Source organism: Protobothrops mucrosquamatus, unplaced genomic scaffold (assembly GCF_001527695.2).
Source record: "Protobothrops mucrosquamatus isolate PMUCROS unplaced genomic scaffold, P.Mucros_1.0 scaffold109, whole genome shotgun sequence".
Lineage (NCBI taxonomy): Eukaryota > Metazoa > Chordata > Lepidosauria > Squamata > Viperidae > Protobothrops > Protobothrops mucrosquamatus.
In genome coordinates, this window is record NW_015386481.1 from 248,570 (window position 1) to 266,114 (window position 17,545).

The 17,545-nt window shown below is 47.6% G+C and overlaps 1 protein-coding gene across 1 annotated transcript in view; it reads left to right on the plus strand.

The window, feature by feature from the left end:
- ESPN (espin) overlaps positions 1 to 14,726 on the plus strand; it is a 23,003-nt gene extending 8,277 nt beyond the window's left edge. The window contains exons 6-14 of the mRNA XM_015812730.1: positions 1,695 to 1,923; positions 2,603 to 2,868; positions 4,356 to 4,523; positions 5,174 to 5,360; positions 6,722 to 6,867; positions 7,187 to 7,459; positions 13,216 to 13,295; positions 13,808 to 13,819; positions 14,579 to 14,726. Of these exons, the coding sequence (XP_015668216.1) occupies positions 1,695 to 1,923; positions 2,603 to 2,868; positions 4,356 to 4,523; positions 5,174 to 5,360; positions 6,722 to 6,867; positions 7,187 to 7,459; positions 13,216 to 13,295; positions 13,808 to 13,819; positions 14,579 to 14,726 (1,509 nt within the window). The remainder of the gene's footprint in view (positions 1 to 1,694; positions 1,924 to 2,602; positions 2,869 to 4,355; positions 4,524 to 5,173; positions 5,361 to 6,721; positions 6,868 to 7,186; positions 7,460 to 13,215; positions 13,296 to 13,807; positions 13,820 to 14,578) is intronic.
- The last annotated feature ends 2,819 nt before the right edge of the window (positions 14,727 to 17,545 follow it).

Sequence of the window (17,545 nt, forward strand, 5' to 3'; positions counted from 1 at the left end):
TTTTTTTTTTTTTTTTTTTTTTTTTTTTTTTTTTTTTTTTTTTTTTTTTTTTTTTTTTTTTTTTTTTTTTTTTTTTTTTTTTTTTTTTTTTTTTTTTTTTTTTTTTTTTTTTTTTTTTTTTTTTTTAAACCTTCTTTCTTGTCTCCATCGTTTACTTACTTTCTCCTCTTATTACCCTACTGGTCCATCCCCCCGCCCTCTTTTTGCTATTCTTTTCCATTCCCTCCTTTTTCTCATGCCCATTTTATTTCATTTCTATTTTTTCACCTTTTGGTTATTTCATTTTATTTTTTTATTCCCATTTATTTTCCGTTTCTGCTGTTATTATTATTTTTCCTTGCTTTCGTTTCGGCTTTTTCCTCCTCTCCTCTCGCCTTAAACTCCAGAAAAATAATTATCGCCACAATTTAAAAAAACCACCGGTCTTCCACAGAAGCTGGGCGGAGGCCACCGATGCACCGGTCATGTACAATGACCTCGTGGTACGTGCCACGTCCATCACCCCGTTGCTTATTTCTGTGCAACCCCTAAACACAGGCAGTCCTTGACTTATGACTTTGTTTAGTGACTGTTCAGAGTTACAACATCGTTCCTAAACTGTCTCACCTGTAGAACTGATGAAGCTCCTTGGATAAGATACGAAACGTCTTCCTTTTCTCCCTCATACTGTCCTTTTAAAAGAAAAAGAAAAAGAAAGGGGAAAAAAAACCCACTTTTGAGATTATTTTCTGCACGGGGTTAATTTGGTTTTCTCTGGCCAATTCCCAGGGCGGCTGGCAATACGAATCCTCCCATTTTTCACCTATTTCCAGCCTGTTTGTTCAGAGTGGGGAGAAAAAAAAAGTTGGCTTTTTCAAAAGCTCCCCAATGCCAGGGGGAATTCACCAGCTGCCGGTTACCCAGGGCACCGGGTGTAAATCCTGACAGGGCGGCTGTGATGTCGCGCAGCCCCCAGAGAGCAAAAGAAGCCTGTTATTTTACGCTGGATGCTGGTTTGAGCTTTGGCTGCGACGGAAGGAGAGAACCCCCCCTTTCTCCCCACCCCCAGCATCATGGGCAACGTAAGAGGGGTCCCTGGATAGGTGGGTGGGTGGGGAAGGGGGTGCACTTTTAAGGGGGAGCCATCTGAAGCTACAGCCGGGGGACTGAGGTGGCAATTTCACAGGCACCCGTCTCCCCTCTGTGCTTTAAACCCGGAAGTGAATCTGGCTTCCCTCTAGAAGTTGGAGGTCTTCAAGAAGAGACTGGACAGCCAATTGTCTGGAATGGTCTAGGGTTGGACTAGAAGACCTCCAAGGTCCCTTCCAACTCTCATTCTGATTGATTGATTCATGGATTGATTGATTGAAATGGTTTAGGATCTGCTGCTTGAACAGGGCGTTGGACTAGAAGACCTCCAGGGTCCCTTCCAGCTCTATTCTGATTGATTGATTGATTGATTGATTGATTGATTGATTGATTGATTGATTGATTGAAATGCTCTAGGTCTCCAGCCTGAGCAGGAAAAATTTATTGGAAAAGATTCTTTGAAGGAAAATCCTGATTTCTCCAACCGAAGGCAGGTCTGCCTATCCCAATAATTTTGGGGTGGAAAGCCCAGGTGGAGTTAAAAATCATTTCCTTGGGGGGTTCTGGGTTCGAGTGAAGCCACATCCTGCTTCCTGATGGGTCCCTTAACGCTTTGTTTCCCGCAGAGCGTGGAGCACCGGGTGCTGTCCCGAGACCCCTCAGCCGACATGGAACTCAAACAGCCGGATTCCGGCCTCTCCTCACCCCACACCACCGTCTCGGCCCCCCAGACCCACTTCGACATGGGGTCCCCGAGCAGCATCTTCTCCAACTACGATTCCTCGCACTCAAGTCAGTCCAGCACAGGAGAGAAGAGGAATTACACAGGGCCACGTAAGCAACCATCGGGGGGGGGGGGGGCTTCATTTGCTCAGCCATCAAGATCTGATTGCTGACACAACCGATGTCGCTTGCAGAGCATACCCTGATGATTCATCGTGACATAAATCACTGGGTGGTGCCCTTTCCAATCGTTTTTGCAAAGTATCTTGCAAAATTTACAAGCAGGAAGAGCAAACTCCACTTTTTAGGACCAGTCTGCATTACTGACAGTCCATTCTCGGTATACATGAAGGTTCCCTGACCCCTGGTGCTCTCCCAGTGCAGGCTGGGAATGAGGGGTGTTGTAGTGCAGCTATAAGTTCCTGATTGGGAAAAAATTGGCCTGGTTTTATGAGTCATGGCCCAGCGACTCTTAAAGCAACATTCATTCAACCGAAAAGCAACGGGCCTCATCCTGTGAAGTCAGGCAAATAAGTTGCGCTTCTTCTCAAACTGAGCTCTCATGAACATGTGCAGAGTGCCTTTTAGAAATGAGATTTGAAAAAACAAAAGGCAAGTTTTTACAAAACCTGGTGGGGTTTCCCCAAAAGAAGCAGACGGGGCTTTTGAGACTGGCCAGAACAGCCCTTCACCCTTCGAAACAAAAGCCTGTCATCCAACCGGTAGAGTTCATTTGCAAGCTGCTCTATCAGTTGGATATCAATCAAATCTTTTTTCTCTCTCTTTTTTAATTTTTTCGCTTTAGGGGTCCCCGAAACGGCACTCACCGATATGCAGACCTATATGGACATGCTAAATCCAGAGCTGGCCCCGGGTCCCGCAAAGACGGGGGGCCAAACCTCTCTACCCCCACCTCCAAATTTCCCGGCGCCTTCTCCCCCCTCCCACCCCAAGAGTCTCCCTCCACCCCCTGGCTACCCGGCACCGAACCCCCCCGAAATGCCTCCCACCGCCGAGATTTACGTACAAGCCAAAAATAACCTTCGGCACGTGGACAGCGAAACCCTCAAACAACAGGTAAGAAATTTACGAGGAAGCTGGGAGGGGCTTAGATGCTCCAGGGGGATTCTGGGACTTGAAGTTCCCCCCCCCCTTGTTTTTTTCAAGTGGCCATGTTTGAGAAAGATTGCTCCAAAATGATTTGTATGTCGTTGGGGGTTGTCCAACCGAGTTGCATGAAAGCAAAGAGACCGGACAGTCATTTGTCTGGAATGGTATATATAGGATCTCCTGCCTGAGCAGGGGGTTGGGCTAGATGACCTCCGAGGTCCCTTTCCAACTCCCAGATCAACTCATCAGAACTTCAGAAGTTGTGGCTGCTCCATCGCTGGAGGTTTTCGAGAGAAGAGACCGGGGCAGTCATTTGATCGGGATAATATTGGGTCTCCTGCCTGAGCAGGGGGTTGGACTAGATGACCTCCGAGGTCCCTTCCACCCTGTGGTTCTGTCAAACTAGGAAAATTCCTGTTTTTGTTTTTGTTTTTGTTTTTAAAGAAATCAGCCTTGTGTCTCTGTCTGTCCAGCCAGCCCTGTTGGCAACTTTGCCAAGCTTCATACTTTACGCCGGGCTTAAAGAGGCCACCGCGGACTTTGCATTTTGATTTTCTCACGCAAGGCTGTCTCCGTGGCTGGCGCCGGAGTTGTGAAGCTGGACTTTGCTTGGGCGTGCAAGCCAGACTCGGCCAGGCTCCGGACCCAGATTTTTTATGGGCAAATAGGGGAGGGTATGTGTGTGTGTGTGTGTGTGTGTGTCCAAAATTCCCGTCCTGCAAAAAAAAATCCTTTGGGATTTTCCCCACGGTTTGATGAAGACAAGCAGACAGACAGAGAGACATGCGCACGCGAGGCATCCCAGGGGCTGCCATCAGTCCTTCCGTCCCGGTGATGTCACAATGGGGGGGGGGAATGGAGGGCGTTGCTAATGGACTCGAAGGTCCCAGTAACCGGAGACGCCAGCTCACCTGTCTCAGGTGTGCAATAGACAGGTGTCAGATGTCTTGCGGCTTTCAAGGCAGCTGAAAAAAGCAACCCAGACGGGCACGTAGCTCAGCTGCCCAGGTAGGAAAACCTGCAACAGCAGAATTATTATTATTATTATTATTAAGAAGAAAAATAGGAGGGAGATGGGAATGAGGGGGGGAGGGAGGAAGGGGGAAGGAAGGAAGGAGAGAAAGAAAGAAAGAAAGAAAGAAAGAAAGAAAGAAAGAAAGAAAGAAGAAAGAAAGAAAGAAAGAAAGAAAGAAAGAAAGAAAGAAAGAAAGAAAGAAAGAAAGAAAGGTCAAATGCCCAAATTGCAGTCACATGACCACAGTTGAGGAAGGGGGCAACCATCAGAATTTCGAATCCACGTCCTAAGTTCCCTCCAGGTAGGTCATAATTCGTTACATGGCAGTCAGTAAAATGGGTCCAAAAGACAATGTCGTTTCATGCATATCTTGGCAACCGGCCATGGTTGGGTCCCCTCCCGGCATCCGGGATCCAATTTAACACCCTGATCTTTCCAGCTCACCTGCCAGCAGCAGCAACAGCAGCAGCTGCAACGGACCGACTCCAGCAGGCGATCCAGAAGATTCAGCAAGCGGCCGAGCACGGGGGATTACTACAAGCGTCTGGAGAGCGGAGGAGGCACGGAGCAGAGCAGGAGAACGTCCAGGATGGCCCACAGCGAGGAGGTGAGAATGCGGGAATCCGTTTCCGGGGACCCACTTTGAGCGCTGCGTGGAAAGATGGGGCTAAGGGTGGGCGGGAAGGACCTTGGGAGACAGGAGGAAGAGACACAGACTAGACCACGGTCAGATAAAGAGGCAGAGGAGCCCCCAGGAGGAAAAAGGGGGCGTGGGAAGCATCTCAGGAGGGACCCTCTCTAGTTTCCCGGGGTGTAAAGAGGAGGGGGCAGAAATATTGTAATGGCCTGTGAGGACGACTTTGGGAGAAAAGGAAGAAGAGACACAGACTAGACAACAATCAGATAAGAAGCATGAGCCCCCAGGAGGGAAAAGGGGGGTGGGAAGCATCTCAGCAGGGACCCTCCCTAGTTTCCCGGGGTGTAAAGAGGGGAGGGGGAGAGAGAGGGACTTTCAGACTTGCCAAATTCTCTCACCATAAAGTTAGAATTAGTACTTCCGAGCCTGCTTCGACTCAGGACTACCTTGCAAGGCTGATAGCGGGATATAATTTAAAAATAAAATAAAATTAGATGGCTTGAAATCCCAGCTTTGGGGAAGGGCGGGGCTTTTGCCCAGGGCTGAGATGGGACTTGGGGTGGGGTGGGGGGGTCTTTTTTTGATCTTTTCTATTCATTGCCCCCTTACCCCCCCCCAAGGCTTCACTTCTCTCCAGCGAGAAAGTGCAAAACGGAAGCGGGGCGGAGAAGACCCCAAGCGGAGGGGCCCCTCCCCCGCCTCCCCCCCTGCCCGAGGGGGGCTGCTCCCCACCTCCCCCTCCTCCCCTGCCTGCGGAGCACACCCCTCCCTCAACCGGCCAGCGAAGGTCCTCCTCTTCCACTGGAAGTAAGTCTTTTTCCCTTCGGACCCTCACTCAAATATTTGCCTTCCCGTTGCGCTGTCTTAGAGGCGGTCCTGGGTGCAAATTCAGCCATGAAAAATACAGGTCGTCTTTCGACTCACAGCTATTGGGGTGGGGGGAAAGTGACTTATACAGTCCTTACGACCATGGCGGCAGCACCTCTGGGTCAAATTCTGCCCAGCGCCCAGCCTCTTTCTGCAAGTCAGGTAGACTGCTCCTAAGAACGAGGCTCGATTTTGTGTGCTGGAGGTTAATATTTGGGCCGGCCATAGGTTTGCTTTCTCTGTCGTTTTGTTTTTTTCGGCTGGTTTCCAGGAACGGAGAGATGAGAAAATGTCTGTGGTTTTTTTTTAGACTGGTTGAGTCATCTTTCTGGGTTTTTTTTTTCTATTTCTCTCTCTTTTTTTTTTTTTGCCCAAGCTGTCTTGATATGCAAAAATCAGAGAGATTGATGATGAAGGAAATTATAAGTTTCATTTTCAAAAAAACCCCAGCCTGTTGGCCAAACCAGAAAAATTACCATGTATTTGAGGTCCCTGGTCAAAATGTCACATGAAAAATTCTTTCTTTCTTTCTTTCTTTCTTTCTTTCTTTCTTTCTTTCTTTCTTTCTTTCTTTCTTTCTTTCTTTCTTTCTTTCTTCCTTCCTTCCTTCCTTCCTTCCTTCCTTCCTTCCTTCCTTCCACCTTTCTTTATCTCTCTCTTTCTTTCTCTTTCTTTCTCTTTCTTTCTTTCTTTCTTCCTTCCTTCATTCCTTCCTTCCACCTTTCTTTCTCTTTCTTTCTTTCTTTCTTTCTTTCTTTCTTTCTTTCTTTCTTTCTTTCTTTCTTTCTTTCTTTCTTTCTTCCTTCCTTCCTTCCTTCCTTCCTTCCTTCCTTCCTTCCTTCTTTCATCTTTCTTTCTTTCTTCTTTCTTTCAAAATCACTCAGCTGGCTTTCATATCTAAGGCAGAACTAGAACTCGCCGTCTCCTGGTGTGTAGGGAAAGTGCTATTTTGCAGAATGGAAATCGCCTTTGAAGTTTGCATTCCCTGTGGCTGATTTTTCCACGTTCTCTGCCCATCCTGAATCAGCCCCCATGCAGGCCAAGGTTTCTGATTTGCATACATGCAGATCCCAGGTTTAAAATTTGCCTTGTTCCACAGCCGGACAGCTCAGACCTTCCTTTTCTTTGAAATTCCTGGTTATTGTTTTAGGAAAACACGTCTTTGGGGCTGCTGAAAAAGCAGATTCTGAAAATGTTGTAAAAGGGGACATAGAGACAGTCCTCAAATTATAACCGTTTGTTTAGTAACCGTTTGATGTTACAACGGTCTTGAAGAGAGTGACTGTTTCTTCCACCCACAGGCACCAAATCTTTTAACATGATGTCCCCAACGGGCGATAATTTGGAGCTGCTGGCCGAAATCAAGGCTGGGAAGAGTCTGAAGCCCACCCCTCAAAGCAAGGGGCTCACCACCATCTTCTCTGGCTGTGGCCAAGCTGGAGGCAGCGTAAGTCAGGCCCGGGAAACGGGTCCCTCTCCATCCGGTCTGTTTTTATTTTTCTTCCTTGAGTAGTCCTCGCCTTACGACAGATTGTTTAGTGACCATTCAAAGTTACACCAGTGCTAAAAAAAGAGACTTATGACTGCAGTTGAGGAAGGGGGCAACCATCAGAATTTCGAATCCATAAGTTCCCCCTCGGTGGGTCCATCCTAATTTCAGTCACTAAGCAAGTCGTTGTAAGTCAAGGACTTGTAAAGATAAAGACTAAAGCTCTGTCTTTTGGAGACATCTCCCACCCTCATCTCTCTCTTTTTTTTTTCAATAGGTGGACTTCCCTACGACTTCCTCATCCCCCGCGGGGACGCCAACACCACCGTCTACTCCCGAGGAAGGCTCCGGATCCAGAGCTTCCGCCTCGCCTAAGCCGGAGATCAATGGTTCCATGACACTCTTCGGGACCCCAACCGGCCACACGGACCTGGAGGGTCTGATCCCCACGCTCGACGAGCAGGGGAGACCCATCCCGGAGTGGAAACGGCAGGTGATGTTGCGCAAGCTGCAGATGAAGGTTCAGGAAGAAGAAGAGCAGAGACGCAAGGTAAATGCCCGGACACGGGGCGGTCAGTCAGCATGGCGTGGTGGTGTGCCGTGAGCTCCCGTCTGATTCATTCTGTGTGGTGTGAGGGGAACCTCGGTCTGGACCCCCAAAAAAACGTAAACCTTGATCTCATCTTAAAAGGCAAGCAGATTGTCCAGCAGGAGCACATGGGGTCAAGATCCTCTAGTGCACAGTTGTCGCTTTCTACAAAATTTGCTTCTGTGGAGTCCTTGGTGCTCTCTGAGCTTGGTTGTTTTCTTGCAGATGTTTTGTGACCTAACTAGGTAATGTCATCAGTGCTAGAAGGAAGTTGGGGTATGGAGAGAAGGAGAGGGAGAAGGAGAAGGACTGTGGGGTCCTTGGTGTTTTCTGAGCTTGGTGGTTTTGATGCAGACGTTTCATGACCCAACTAGATAACATCATCAGTGCTAGAAGGGAGTGGGGTTGGAGGAGGAGGAGGGGGCAAGGAGGAGGACGATGACTGTGGAGACCTTGGTGCTCTCAGAACTTGGTGGTTTTCTTGCAGACATTTTGTGACCCAACTAGGTAACATCATCAGAGGTAGAAGGAGTGGAGTGTCCAGAATGAAGGGGGAGGAGGAGGACTGTGGGGTCCTTGGTAATCTGTGATGTTGCAAGGTCTGTGGGACTGCAAATGGGGATTCATAGTCAAAAGATCTTTTGCAGACTTTCAAGCCAGTATTTAGAGGAAGCGGGGTCCTTCCTTCTAACTCGTCTCTAGCTTGCTTGCGGCGCATGTGGTGTTCCAGCGTGCCCTCTGCATGGCTGTGTGAATTGACCTGGTGTGTGACCAACTCTGAAGCTCATTTAACCTGCAATATGGGCCAAGTGCGGGACCAGCTCTCTGCACAACGCTTGTTTTGGCGAAAATGTCCGCTGCGGAACCCCGACGATTCAAGAAACTTTCCCACCAGATTACCGATTCGACCTGTGCATCTAAAACAATAAAAAGCTCCTTTTGACACCTTTGCTGCCGGATACTGCAGGAATTAAATGCCTTACATGACCGCTTCATGGTGTAACGTGTGAATGCTTCTCCTGGCACCTGCCATTGGGCCATTAATGCCGTGGTGTCCTTGCACAATTCTCTTGCATGCCTCTCGCATGGGCAGAAAAGTATCGGTCTTTCTCTCCCGATACGGCCTTCCCGCTTTCCACCCACCTTCTCCTGGCGGGCTTGTCTTACTACACGGAGTTTTTAGCCAACCACTCCGTTCTCATTACACCACGAAGTGACATATAAGGTGAAGGGTGTGCAGAACGCGGATGACGATGTAGTGGCCCGTCCTGAGGGACCTCCTTGCCCTCTGGGTTGTGTTTTCTTTTTGTCTTGCATAGCTACGGTCTGGGAATTGCTACCCCCAGGAAGGCTGGCGGTACTCCCATGCCCACAACGCCATTTTGGGACCTTTCGGGGAACTGATGACCGAAGATGACATCCTTTGTATCGAGAAGCAGATCCAGAACCTTCAAGTCGTGCACAAGGTGCAAAAAGTCGAGACCGAACTGGAACAGCTGGAACAGGAACTGCAGCAGCTGTTGCCCGTCTCGGCCGCCTTGGCAAAGGAACACTTCACCGTCAACCCCAAGTGCATGCACGGCCGGGCGGAGGATCTCCCTGGTTGGTGCAACAAGATCTCCATTCTCTTGAAGAGCATGTCCATCCTACTAGCCACGCTGGGTGGCAAAGCCACCAGTCTGGCGGAAATGGTAACCTCCGAAGCATTGGCGCAGAAGAGCGAGGAGGCCCAGGTGCTCCCTTCAGCAGCACCCGCGTTCAAAGATGGCCCAAGCCACATAGCCCGTTCTCAGTCCTTCAGCTGCACCAGGGAGGAGGTGGAGAAGGAGATCATGCAGTGGGGGGTGTCGGTGAAGAATCTGAAGGCCAACTATGAGGTCCACCTGCAGGCGCAGCTGATCAGCGAAGCGACCAACCGGGTGTACAGAAGGAAGCGTTCCCTGCCGGTGGGAACAACCCAGTTCACTCTTGGCCGCGAGCCCATTTTGGAAGAAGACTACATCATGGACCTTCAGCCGTTCAGTCTCCTAGAAGACGAGGAGGCCTCTGTCGGCGGTCTGGAACCCCCCATTCAGCTGTCGCATGCACCTCTTCTCTACGAGAAGGGACCCAGCCCGTTCTCCAGAGGAGACTCTTTCGCAGAAACCATGTTCAGCCCAGACCACACGACGAGGAGCCTCCCGGTGCAGACGGAGCTGAGTTGCATCCAAGACTACATCGACCTGCGAAAGGAGCGGATTGTCTACCTTTTCCTGGAGCACTGGAAGAGGTGGACCTTCACCGATTCAGGCAGGCAGGTTCAGCCAAGGAGGAGGGTGGAAATCTCAGGTCCCAACTTGGAGGAAGACCACCAAGCGTACAACAGGCCTGTGTTGACGGTCACAGGGCCAAAACCCAGCGAGGACCACCAGCTCTTGTACTTCATGAAGCAGCGTCAAGTGGTGGGCAAACTGCTCACCCACTGGAGAAGCATCATCAGCCAGGTTCCCACCAGACAAATACGCCGCCTGAGCCATATTGACATTTTCTACTGGCCCGAACATTTTTTGCCGCACGTCGATGGCTCACCGGTGGACTACGATAGCCTCACCTTGGACCTCTTCATGCTGGGTTACTTCCAGCTGCTGGAGATGGACATGAGCCGCGAGGAGCGCAAGTTTCGCCACCTGCTCTGCTACGAGATGTTTGACCATCTGGGCAGCCACAGCTGGGACCTCATCCGCCACTTTCACCAAGTGGTGATGGAGGAAGTGGAGACCGGAAAGCGGGATTGGCTGGATGGCTTTGAGGACCTCAAGCAGAGGTTCTTCAGAGACAATCTGGTGGTGGACCTCGGGACCACACCCAGTGTAGATGCCCCGGCCGAAACCCTACATTCTCCCCCTATTCTCTCCCACCAGGAATCCAATCAGTCTTTGACCAGTAGCACCCAAGAGCCCATATCCGTTGAAGACGAGCTAGCTGTTGTCCCAGCTCTAAAGAGTCGGAAGAACTCAATCCAGCTCATTTCAGAACTCGGAGAATTTAGCAACGATGACATTTGCCGCTATATAGACCGCAGCTTCTCGTTTTGGAAAGAGAAGGAGGCTGAGATGTTTGACATCTGAGGGTCCAGCTTCCTGGGTGGTTGGAGAAGATCTTTGCAGAAGATAGCTTCTCAAACACGGATCTTTCAATCTAGAACCGGTCTTTCACCAATCCAGAAGGTGACGTTGATTACACTCTCAAATAACATGGATAAGATGGTGAGGTGCTCCTAGTTGGGACTCTTGGTGGATCAAATGAATGGATCACACTTGAGTTCCGTCAAGAGCTGCTGCCCCTGATTCTGAGGTCAACGAGGGACACTGCTACAGTTCCGAGGCATATATAGAGTTACAGCCCTGTCTGAACACACTATTCACCTTTGGGATGTGCTCCTTGCTTACAAAGTGTCCACGACAGCTACACATCCAGGCGGAACTCGTGCAAGTGGGGAAAAAAAACTAATCCACTTTGCTACCCAACTTTTGAGAAGAAGAAAAAAACAAATAGAAGTTGTACTGTACAAGGACACATAGTCATTTATAGGGTGTACGATTTGGGGAATCAAGAAAGTTTGATGCAGATAAAGGCACAGCCAGATGGGGAGGGGGTTTAGGAGCTGACCCGGCTCCATATCTGCCTTATTTTTATTTATTTATTTAAAAAAATCCATTTATGCCAGATGTGCAACACACTCAGTCCCCAACAAAGGAGGGCCCATCATAGCTTAGCCTGTTGTGCAGATTCAAGACATTGTAATTAATTTATTCTCCTTAAGAGTGTATATAGACAAACGTCCACAGGGTAGGAAAGTAAAACCTTGTGACACCAAATGACATCAGTGCCTCATCCGTGTTGTTTGCATGACAAAGTGCTACATGCAACGTCATTCAGTTGTCACCGTAGTGTCCGCCAAGCGATTTTGCATCAAATGGAGTGGACTTTGAGTTGATGGTCTGCAAATATAATTAATTTCAGAAATACTGATTATACTTCCCATAATTAATTCATCAGTTCTCCCCCCTACCCCCCAGAGAAGGGTGATAGGATCCTAAAACAATTTACTTTGGGACAATTTGAATGCAAAAAGACAAATGAACAACTTTTTGCCCTTGAGTGTGACTAGTTGGTGTGATCTATTCTGGCAGAGATGTGATGGTTCCTTTTTTGTGTGCTCATTATTTTATTCTTGTTCTCATCACTTACTGCTAAAAGTAGGGGCAACAACCTCAATTAGATTGGGGAGCTCGCTTCATTTTGATGGAAAGTTGCTTGTTTTTTTCCCCCCCTGAGGTTTGTCTGAAGAAATAAAATCTGTTGTGTGTAAAGAATTGGGCATCTTTTGTCATTGCAGAGAGAGAGAGAGAGAGAGAGAGAGAGACAAAGGAACTAAAATGCATCAGGATGTTCTCCTTTCTACTCTCTGGGTTTGTTTAGACTTTAAAAAACTTTATCCTAGCCTCCATTCAACAACTGAAGAGCCAGACACTGTATATAAAAAAGAATCCGAATAACTAAATGACAGTGACTTTCAAAAAAGGCTCAAACAATACCAACGAATTTTAATGGCACCGTTTCTCAACATTTTAAAGATCTTTTTATTTAAGGATAGAAAGTGAATGAATTAAAAAAAAACATACCTTATGGCATGTGTCTAAGCTTGAATCTCGGTGAAATTGTTAGCTTTATGTCCAGTGGGAATTTTAATTTAATTTACCATTGAATTGGATCGTTGCCCAACAAAGTTTTAAAGCTACCCAACATTTGAAGTTTGTTTGTTTGTTTAATTGAAAGAAGTCCAACTTACTTTAAAACAGTGTTTTACAACGTTGGCGATTTTAAGAAGTCTGGATATTTATCCAGCTAGGAGGATCTTTTGTGTGGCCTCTTTTAACAGAAACACACAAAAAAACATGGTTATATGTTTTGATGTATTGATGAAAATGTTTGACTAGAGACTTGCAGGAAATTAGCTCTTGAATTTCTCTAGGTGCAATAGTTTGGCATTTGCTAATTCAGCACGATTTTACACAGCATTGCTACCACAAATATTGAGAATTTCCCGTCCTACTGTAATGGCGTTCAATATTTCCTTTTGACATTTCCTCTCCCTTGATCTAAAGTAAATTGCAGGTTTACAATCAGGAAAGCGTAGCACAAAAGGAAAAACGGATGAGGAGGGAAGAGGAAAGGGCCGCCAGTTCTAGAGCCCAGTTCCTCATGCTTCAATAAACAGACCTTGTTGGTGCTGAACAATGGAAGTAGTTCAGGGAAAAAGCGAGCTGTGTGCGGAAAATATGCTTCCGCTAAAGTAACCTTACAGTAAAGTAGAGCTTGTAAGTCCTGGGTTTGCTTCTTATCTGGACTACCTCACAAGGCTGACCTCGGTCTGCAAGTACGTGTCTCCTAGGGACGGTCCCATCTAAGATGCTTCCCAGCCCCCTTTTCCTTCTGTGGGCTGCTCGGCTGCCTCTTATCTGATTATTGTCTAGTCTGTGTCTCTTCCTCCTGTCTCCCAAGGCCATTTCCATCCGTAAACCCACGTGCTTCTTTGCCAGCTAAACCCAGTACAGGTACATTTCCGGCAAGATCACACCTGCCTTACTTTCTAGCTCTCCCCCCTCTCTCTTTCCTCAGCGCCTTCCTACTTGGCAGGTGTTGATTCTTCTTCCTTTCTGCGACGTGTCTTACAGGAAAGGGAAGAAGAGGCCCGCCTGGCTGGCATGCCAGCTTGGAGAAGGGATATGTTCCGGAAAAAGACGGAAGAGGAAAGGTAAGGATCAACAGAAGGGAAGATTTATTGCTTGGGGTGGAACTGGGGGCTCTCTGGTGCTCTCTCAGCTTGGTTATTTTCTGGCAGACATTTCATGACCCAGCTAGGTTACATCATCAGGGCTGGAAGGGGTTTATAGAGGTTTATAGAGTGGAGGAGAAAGAGAATGGGAGGAGGAGGAGGAGGAGGAGGAGGAGGAGGAGGAGGAGGAGGAGGACTGTGGGGTCCTTGGTGCTCTCTGAGCTTGGTGGATTTCTTGCAGACATTTCATGACCCAACTAACATCATCAGTGTTTGGTGTTACTTCCTAAACTGATGATAGAGTAACGAGAGATCTGTGATTGTGGATCCCACATTTTGCGATAGCATTGAACCTATCAGTGTGTCCTGCAGGGTGTGAAACTGTGCAACACACTTGTACTTCTTGAGGCTAACTTGTCTGTTGTGCTTTCTTTCTTTCTTTCTCTCTTTCTCTCTCTCTTTCTTTCTTTCTTTCTTTCTTTCTTTTGCAGGTTGCAAAAACGGTGAGTCTTGCGGCGCAGTTCAATTATTTTCATTTGTACCCCGGCTTTCTCTGCACACGTTGTCTGAGTCCCTGGACCCATCAGGCACAGCGGTGGGCTGGGTAGGACATGGATCCACCTGAAGGGGTGATCAAGGGCTGCAGAACATCTCTGATTTGGAGAAGGTGGCTGACCGTCACAGATAACCAAGGAGGGGAAGAAGATATACGAGGCCAGAGTCACCTTGCAGGGGAGATGAGTGCCATAAAAATTTAATTACGTATTATATTTATAGATATATTTATATAGAAAGAGATAGTCCTTGAATTACAACCACAACACAAAAATTCTGCTGAGACATTTGCGAAGTGAACTTTGTCCCCATTTTACCGCCTTTCTTGGCACCGTTGTTAAATGAATCACTACAGCTTTTGGTAACACGGTTGTTAAGTGAAACCGGCTTGCCCATTGACTTGGTCAGATGGTCACAAAAGGGGATCACGGGACCCCGGGACCGTCGTAAACATGAGCCAGTTGCCCAGCGTCTGAATTCTGATCACGTGACTGCGGGACTGCTGCGACGGTCATAAGGGCGAAAAACAATCCTAAGTCCCTTTTTTTCAATGCTGTTGTATCTTTGAATGGTCACTAAACAAGCTGTTGTAAGTCAAGGACTGTCTGCCTATAAATATGTAACTATAAATAAAAATAAAACCAAGGGGTTGGGGGCCCGCTGGGCGTGTTGCCAGCCTTTCCAGCCTCTCGTTTCTTTTCCGACAGACGGGAGGAAGAAAAACTGCGGCGGATGGAGGAGAAGAAGGAGAAGGAACAAGTGGAAAAACTAAAGACTCTCGGCTTTGACGAGAACAAACTGACGCCGTGGCAAAGGCAGCTGATCCTCAAGAAAGGAGATGTGGCAAAATATTAACGGTTCTACCCGCTTTTGAGGACACCTGTTTTGAACCCAGAGCCCGGGGGCTGCGGGAGAAGCAGAGATTCGTGGCTCCTGGTTTGCAGTCTCCAGATCTTTTGCGCTCGCTATCCAGATCTGCCCAGGATCTCTCCGTCTCCATTACTCATTTTGTTAAATGTCCATTTGTTCCACCCCAAGTCCTTTTGGGATCTGTTCTTCTCGATCACTCGTTTTGCTAAGGTCCATTCGTTCAGCCCAAAGCCAGATCCTTCCGGGATCTGTCCCTCTCGTTTGCTCATTTTGTTAAAAGTCCGTTCGTTCAGCCCAAACCCAGATCCTGTTGGGATATGTCCCTCTCGATCACAGGTTTTGCTAAACATCCATTCGTTCAGCCCAAACCCAGATCCTTCCAGGATCCCTCCCTTTAGACCACTCGTTTGGTTAAATTTCCGTTCATCCAACCCAAATTCAGATCCTTCCAGGATCTCCTTCTCTCAATCATTCATTTTTGCTAAATTTATCTTCCTTCAACCAAAACTCAGATCCATCCAGGATCTCTCCCTTGAGATCCCTCGTTTGGTTAAATTTCCGTCAACCCAAAGTCAGATCCTTTCGGGATCTCTCTCTCCGGATCATTCAAAGGCCATCCGATACAGGTGACTTTCCCCGCCCAACTGCAAAGGGTGGGATTTAATTTTAAACCAACATCTGGTCTGCTCCCCATCTTGGAGCAAATTCTGGAAAAAAAAAGAAATAAATTTGCAAAGGGCCTGAATTTTCGATAGCTGGCACTGCTGAATACCGATTGGCCAATTCTGGAGAGATCATTATAGGTTGTCCTTGACTTACAACCGTCCATTTAGTGACCGTTCGAATGACAACTGCACTGAAAAAAGTGACATGACCAATTTTCCCACTTATCCCCGTTGCAACATCCTCGTGATCACGTGATCAAAATTCAGGGGCTTGGCAACTGGCATGTACCTATAATGGTTGCAGCGTCCCGGTGGGGGGGGGGTGTCACGTGACCCCCTTTTGCGACCATCTGACCAGCAAAGTCAATGGGGAACCCAGTTTAACTTGACAACCGTGTGACTAAACAACTGCAGTGATTGGTTTAACAAGTGTGGCAAGGAAGATCATGGGGCAAAATTCACTTAAGAACCGTCTCACTTAGCAACATAAATTTTGGGGTCAATTGTGGTCGTAAGTCGAGGACTGCCTGTATGCAAAGCGGTTTTCCTGGAAACATCAGCCTTTGAGCCAGGATTTGCTTGCATGCAAAGCAGGGGCTTGGCTGAATTCAACAGCCTGCCTTAATTTTTCATTCTTCCTGCAAACTCTTCATTGTGAAAATCCAGGCAGATCCTGGGAACTTGCCCATCAAACAATTAACAGGTGGGGCCAGCAAATATTTAAAAGGTCCTTTTTTATTATTAACTGCAGGAAGAGGAACTCCAAAATTCATGGAGTTAATATATATATATTTATATATATATGAGTCTTTGGTCATTCGGGTTTTCTCCCGTGTAAGATTAGAGGTATCATAGCGACGTTTCGATGAAATCACATTCATCATCATCAGGCTTGTGCTTTTAGCTTTGTGCTTCTCAGTGTAATATGAAATGTCTGCTGTTTCTTTCTTTTAACTGCCAGTGAAGAAATGCTTTGCAAACTACTGATTGAGCACGGCAAGATTGCACCCCAAAAAACAGGGCGACCCTAAAGGAAAGAACTTTGCTAATAGGGAAAACAAAGATTTGTGCCCCCCCAACTAGGCAAGGGAAGTGGGGGGCTCTTACCGAAGCACGCTAGTGTCACAGTAAGAAAAACTGCTTTCCAGGATATCGTTGCCTTGTTCCCCCCGAAGGACGGATTAAAACTTTATTTAAAAGTGACATACAATGTCTACTATACCCTTTGCAGTGCCTGAACCCTCCAGAGCGAGCAAGTCTCATAACCTCGTCACGACAGCCCTGTGAGGTAGGCGCGTTCGCTTTTTGAATGTGAGGCACTGGGGTTGTGGCGGGGAGATCAGTGACTACAGATTCACATTAGAATGTTTTTAAATTGAGGGCTACTTGCATTCTGGCGTTCCAAACAGAAACACCGTAATAAAATTCAAGTAATACCTCGAGTTGGGTAGCGTTATATCGGACCGATCTGTCCAAAAAGCAATGCTGGTCCTATTGTTAGACAAAACAGGATTATTGGCTTTGTCAAAAAGGTACTGAGTTGTCTGGTGTTAGGCAAAATGATTTTGATGGCTCTGCCAATATACGTAACGAGTCGCCCGCTGCGTGCTCGTGCTTTGCCTCCACAAGGAGATCCATGGGGTATCTTTTGCACAGAAGACGAACTAGCAAGTTATGAACGAGGTTGACGGTTGTGTACAAGATGAACGGGCTGTGAACAAGGTGGAGGGTTCACGCAACTGGGTACCGTCCATTGGAGTTCAGACTTGAGCATTTCCAGGCTGGAACATATGTCAGCAACAACGTAACGCTACGCTTGTGGGTCTAGGACACCTCACTACGGCCAACTCACCGTAGGAGAAATTCTACGCAGGAGAACTCAACGCGATAAATGTTATCCGCCACTGTTTCTTTGATGTAATTTCCATTTTGCCTATAATGTTGAAGAAACAGTGGCGGGTAACATTTATTGTGTTGAGTTATCCTGCGTAGAATTGTCCCGCAGTGAGTGCTGTGCCAAATTGGCGCGTTGGCCGTGGCACGAAGACCGTAGTGCATTGGCTACACCGAGATGGTTGTGGCCGTGCGAGTCTTCCCATTCTGCCGCTCGTACACCGACTCAACCGAGACGTTACCTGC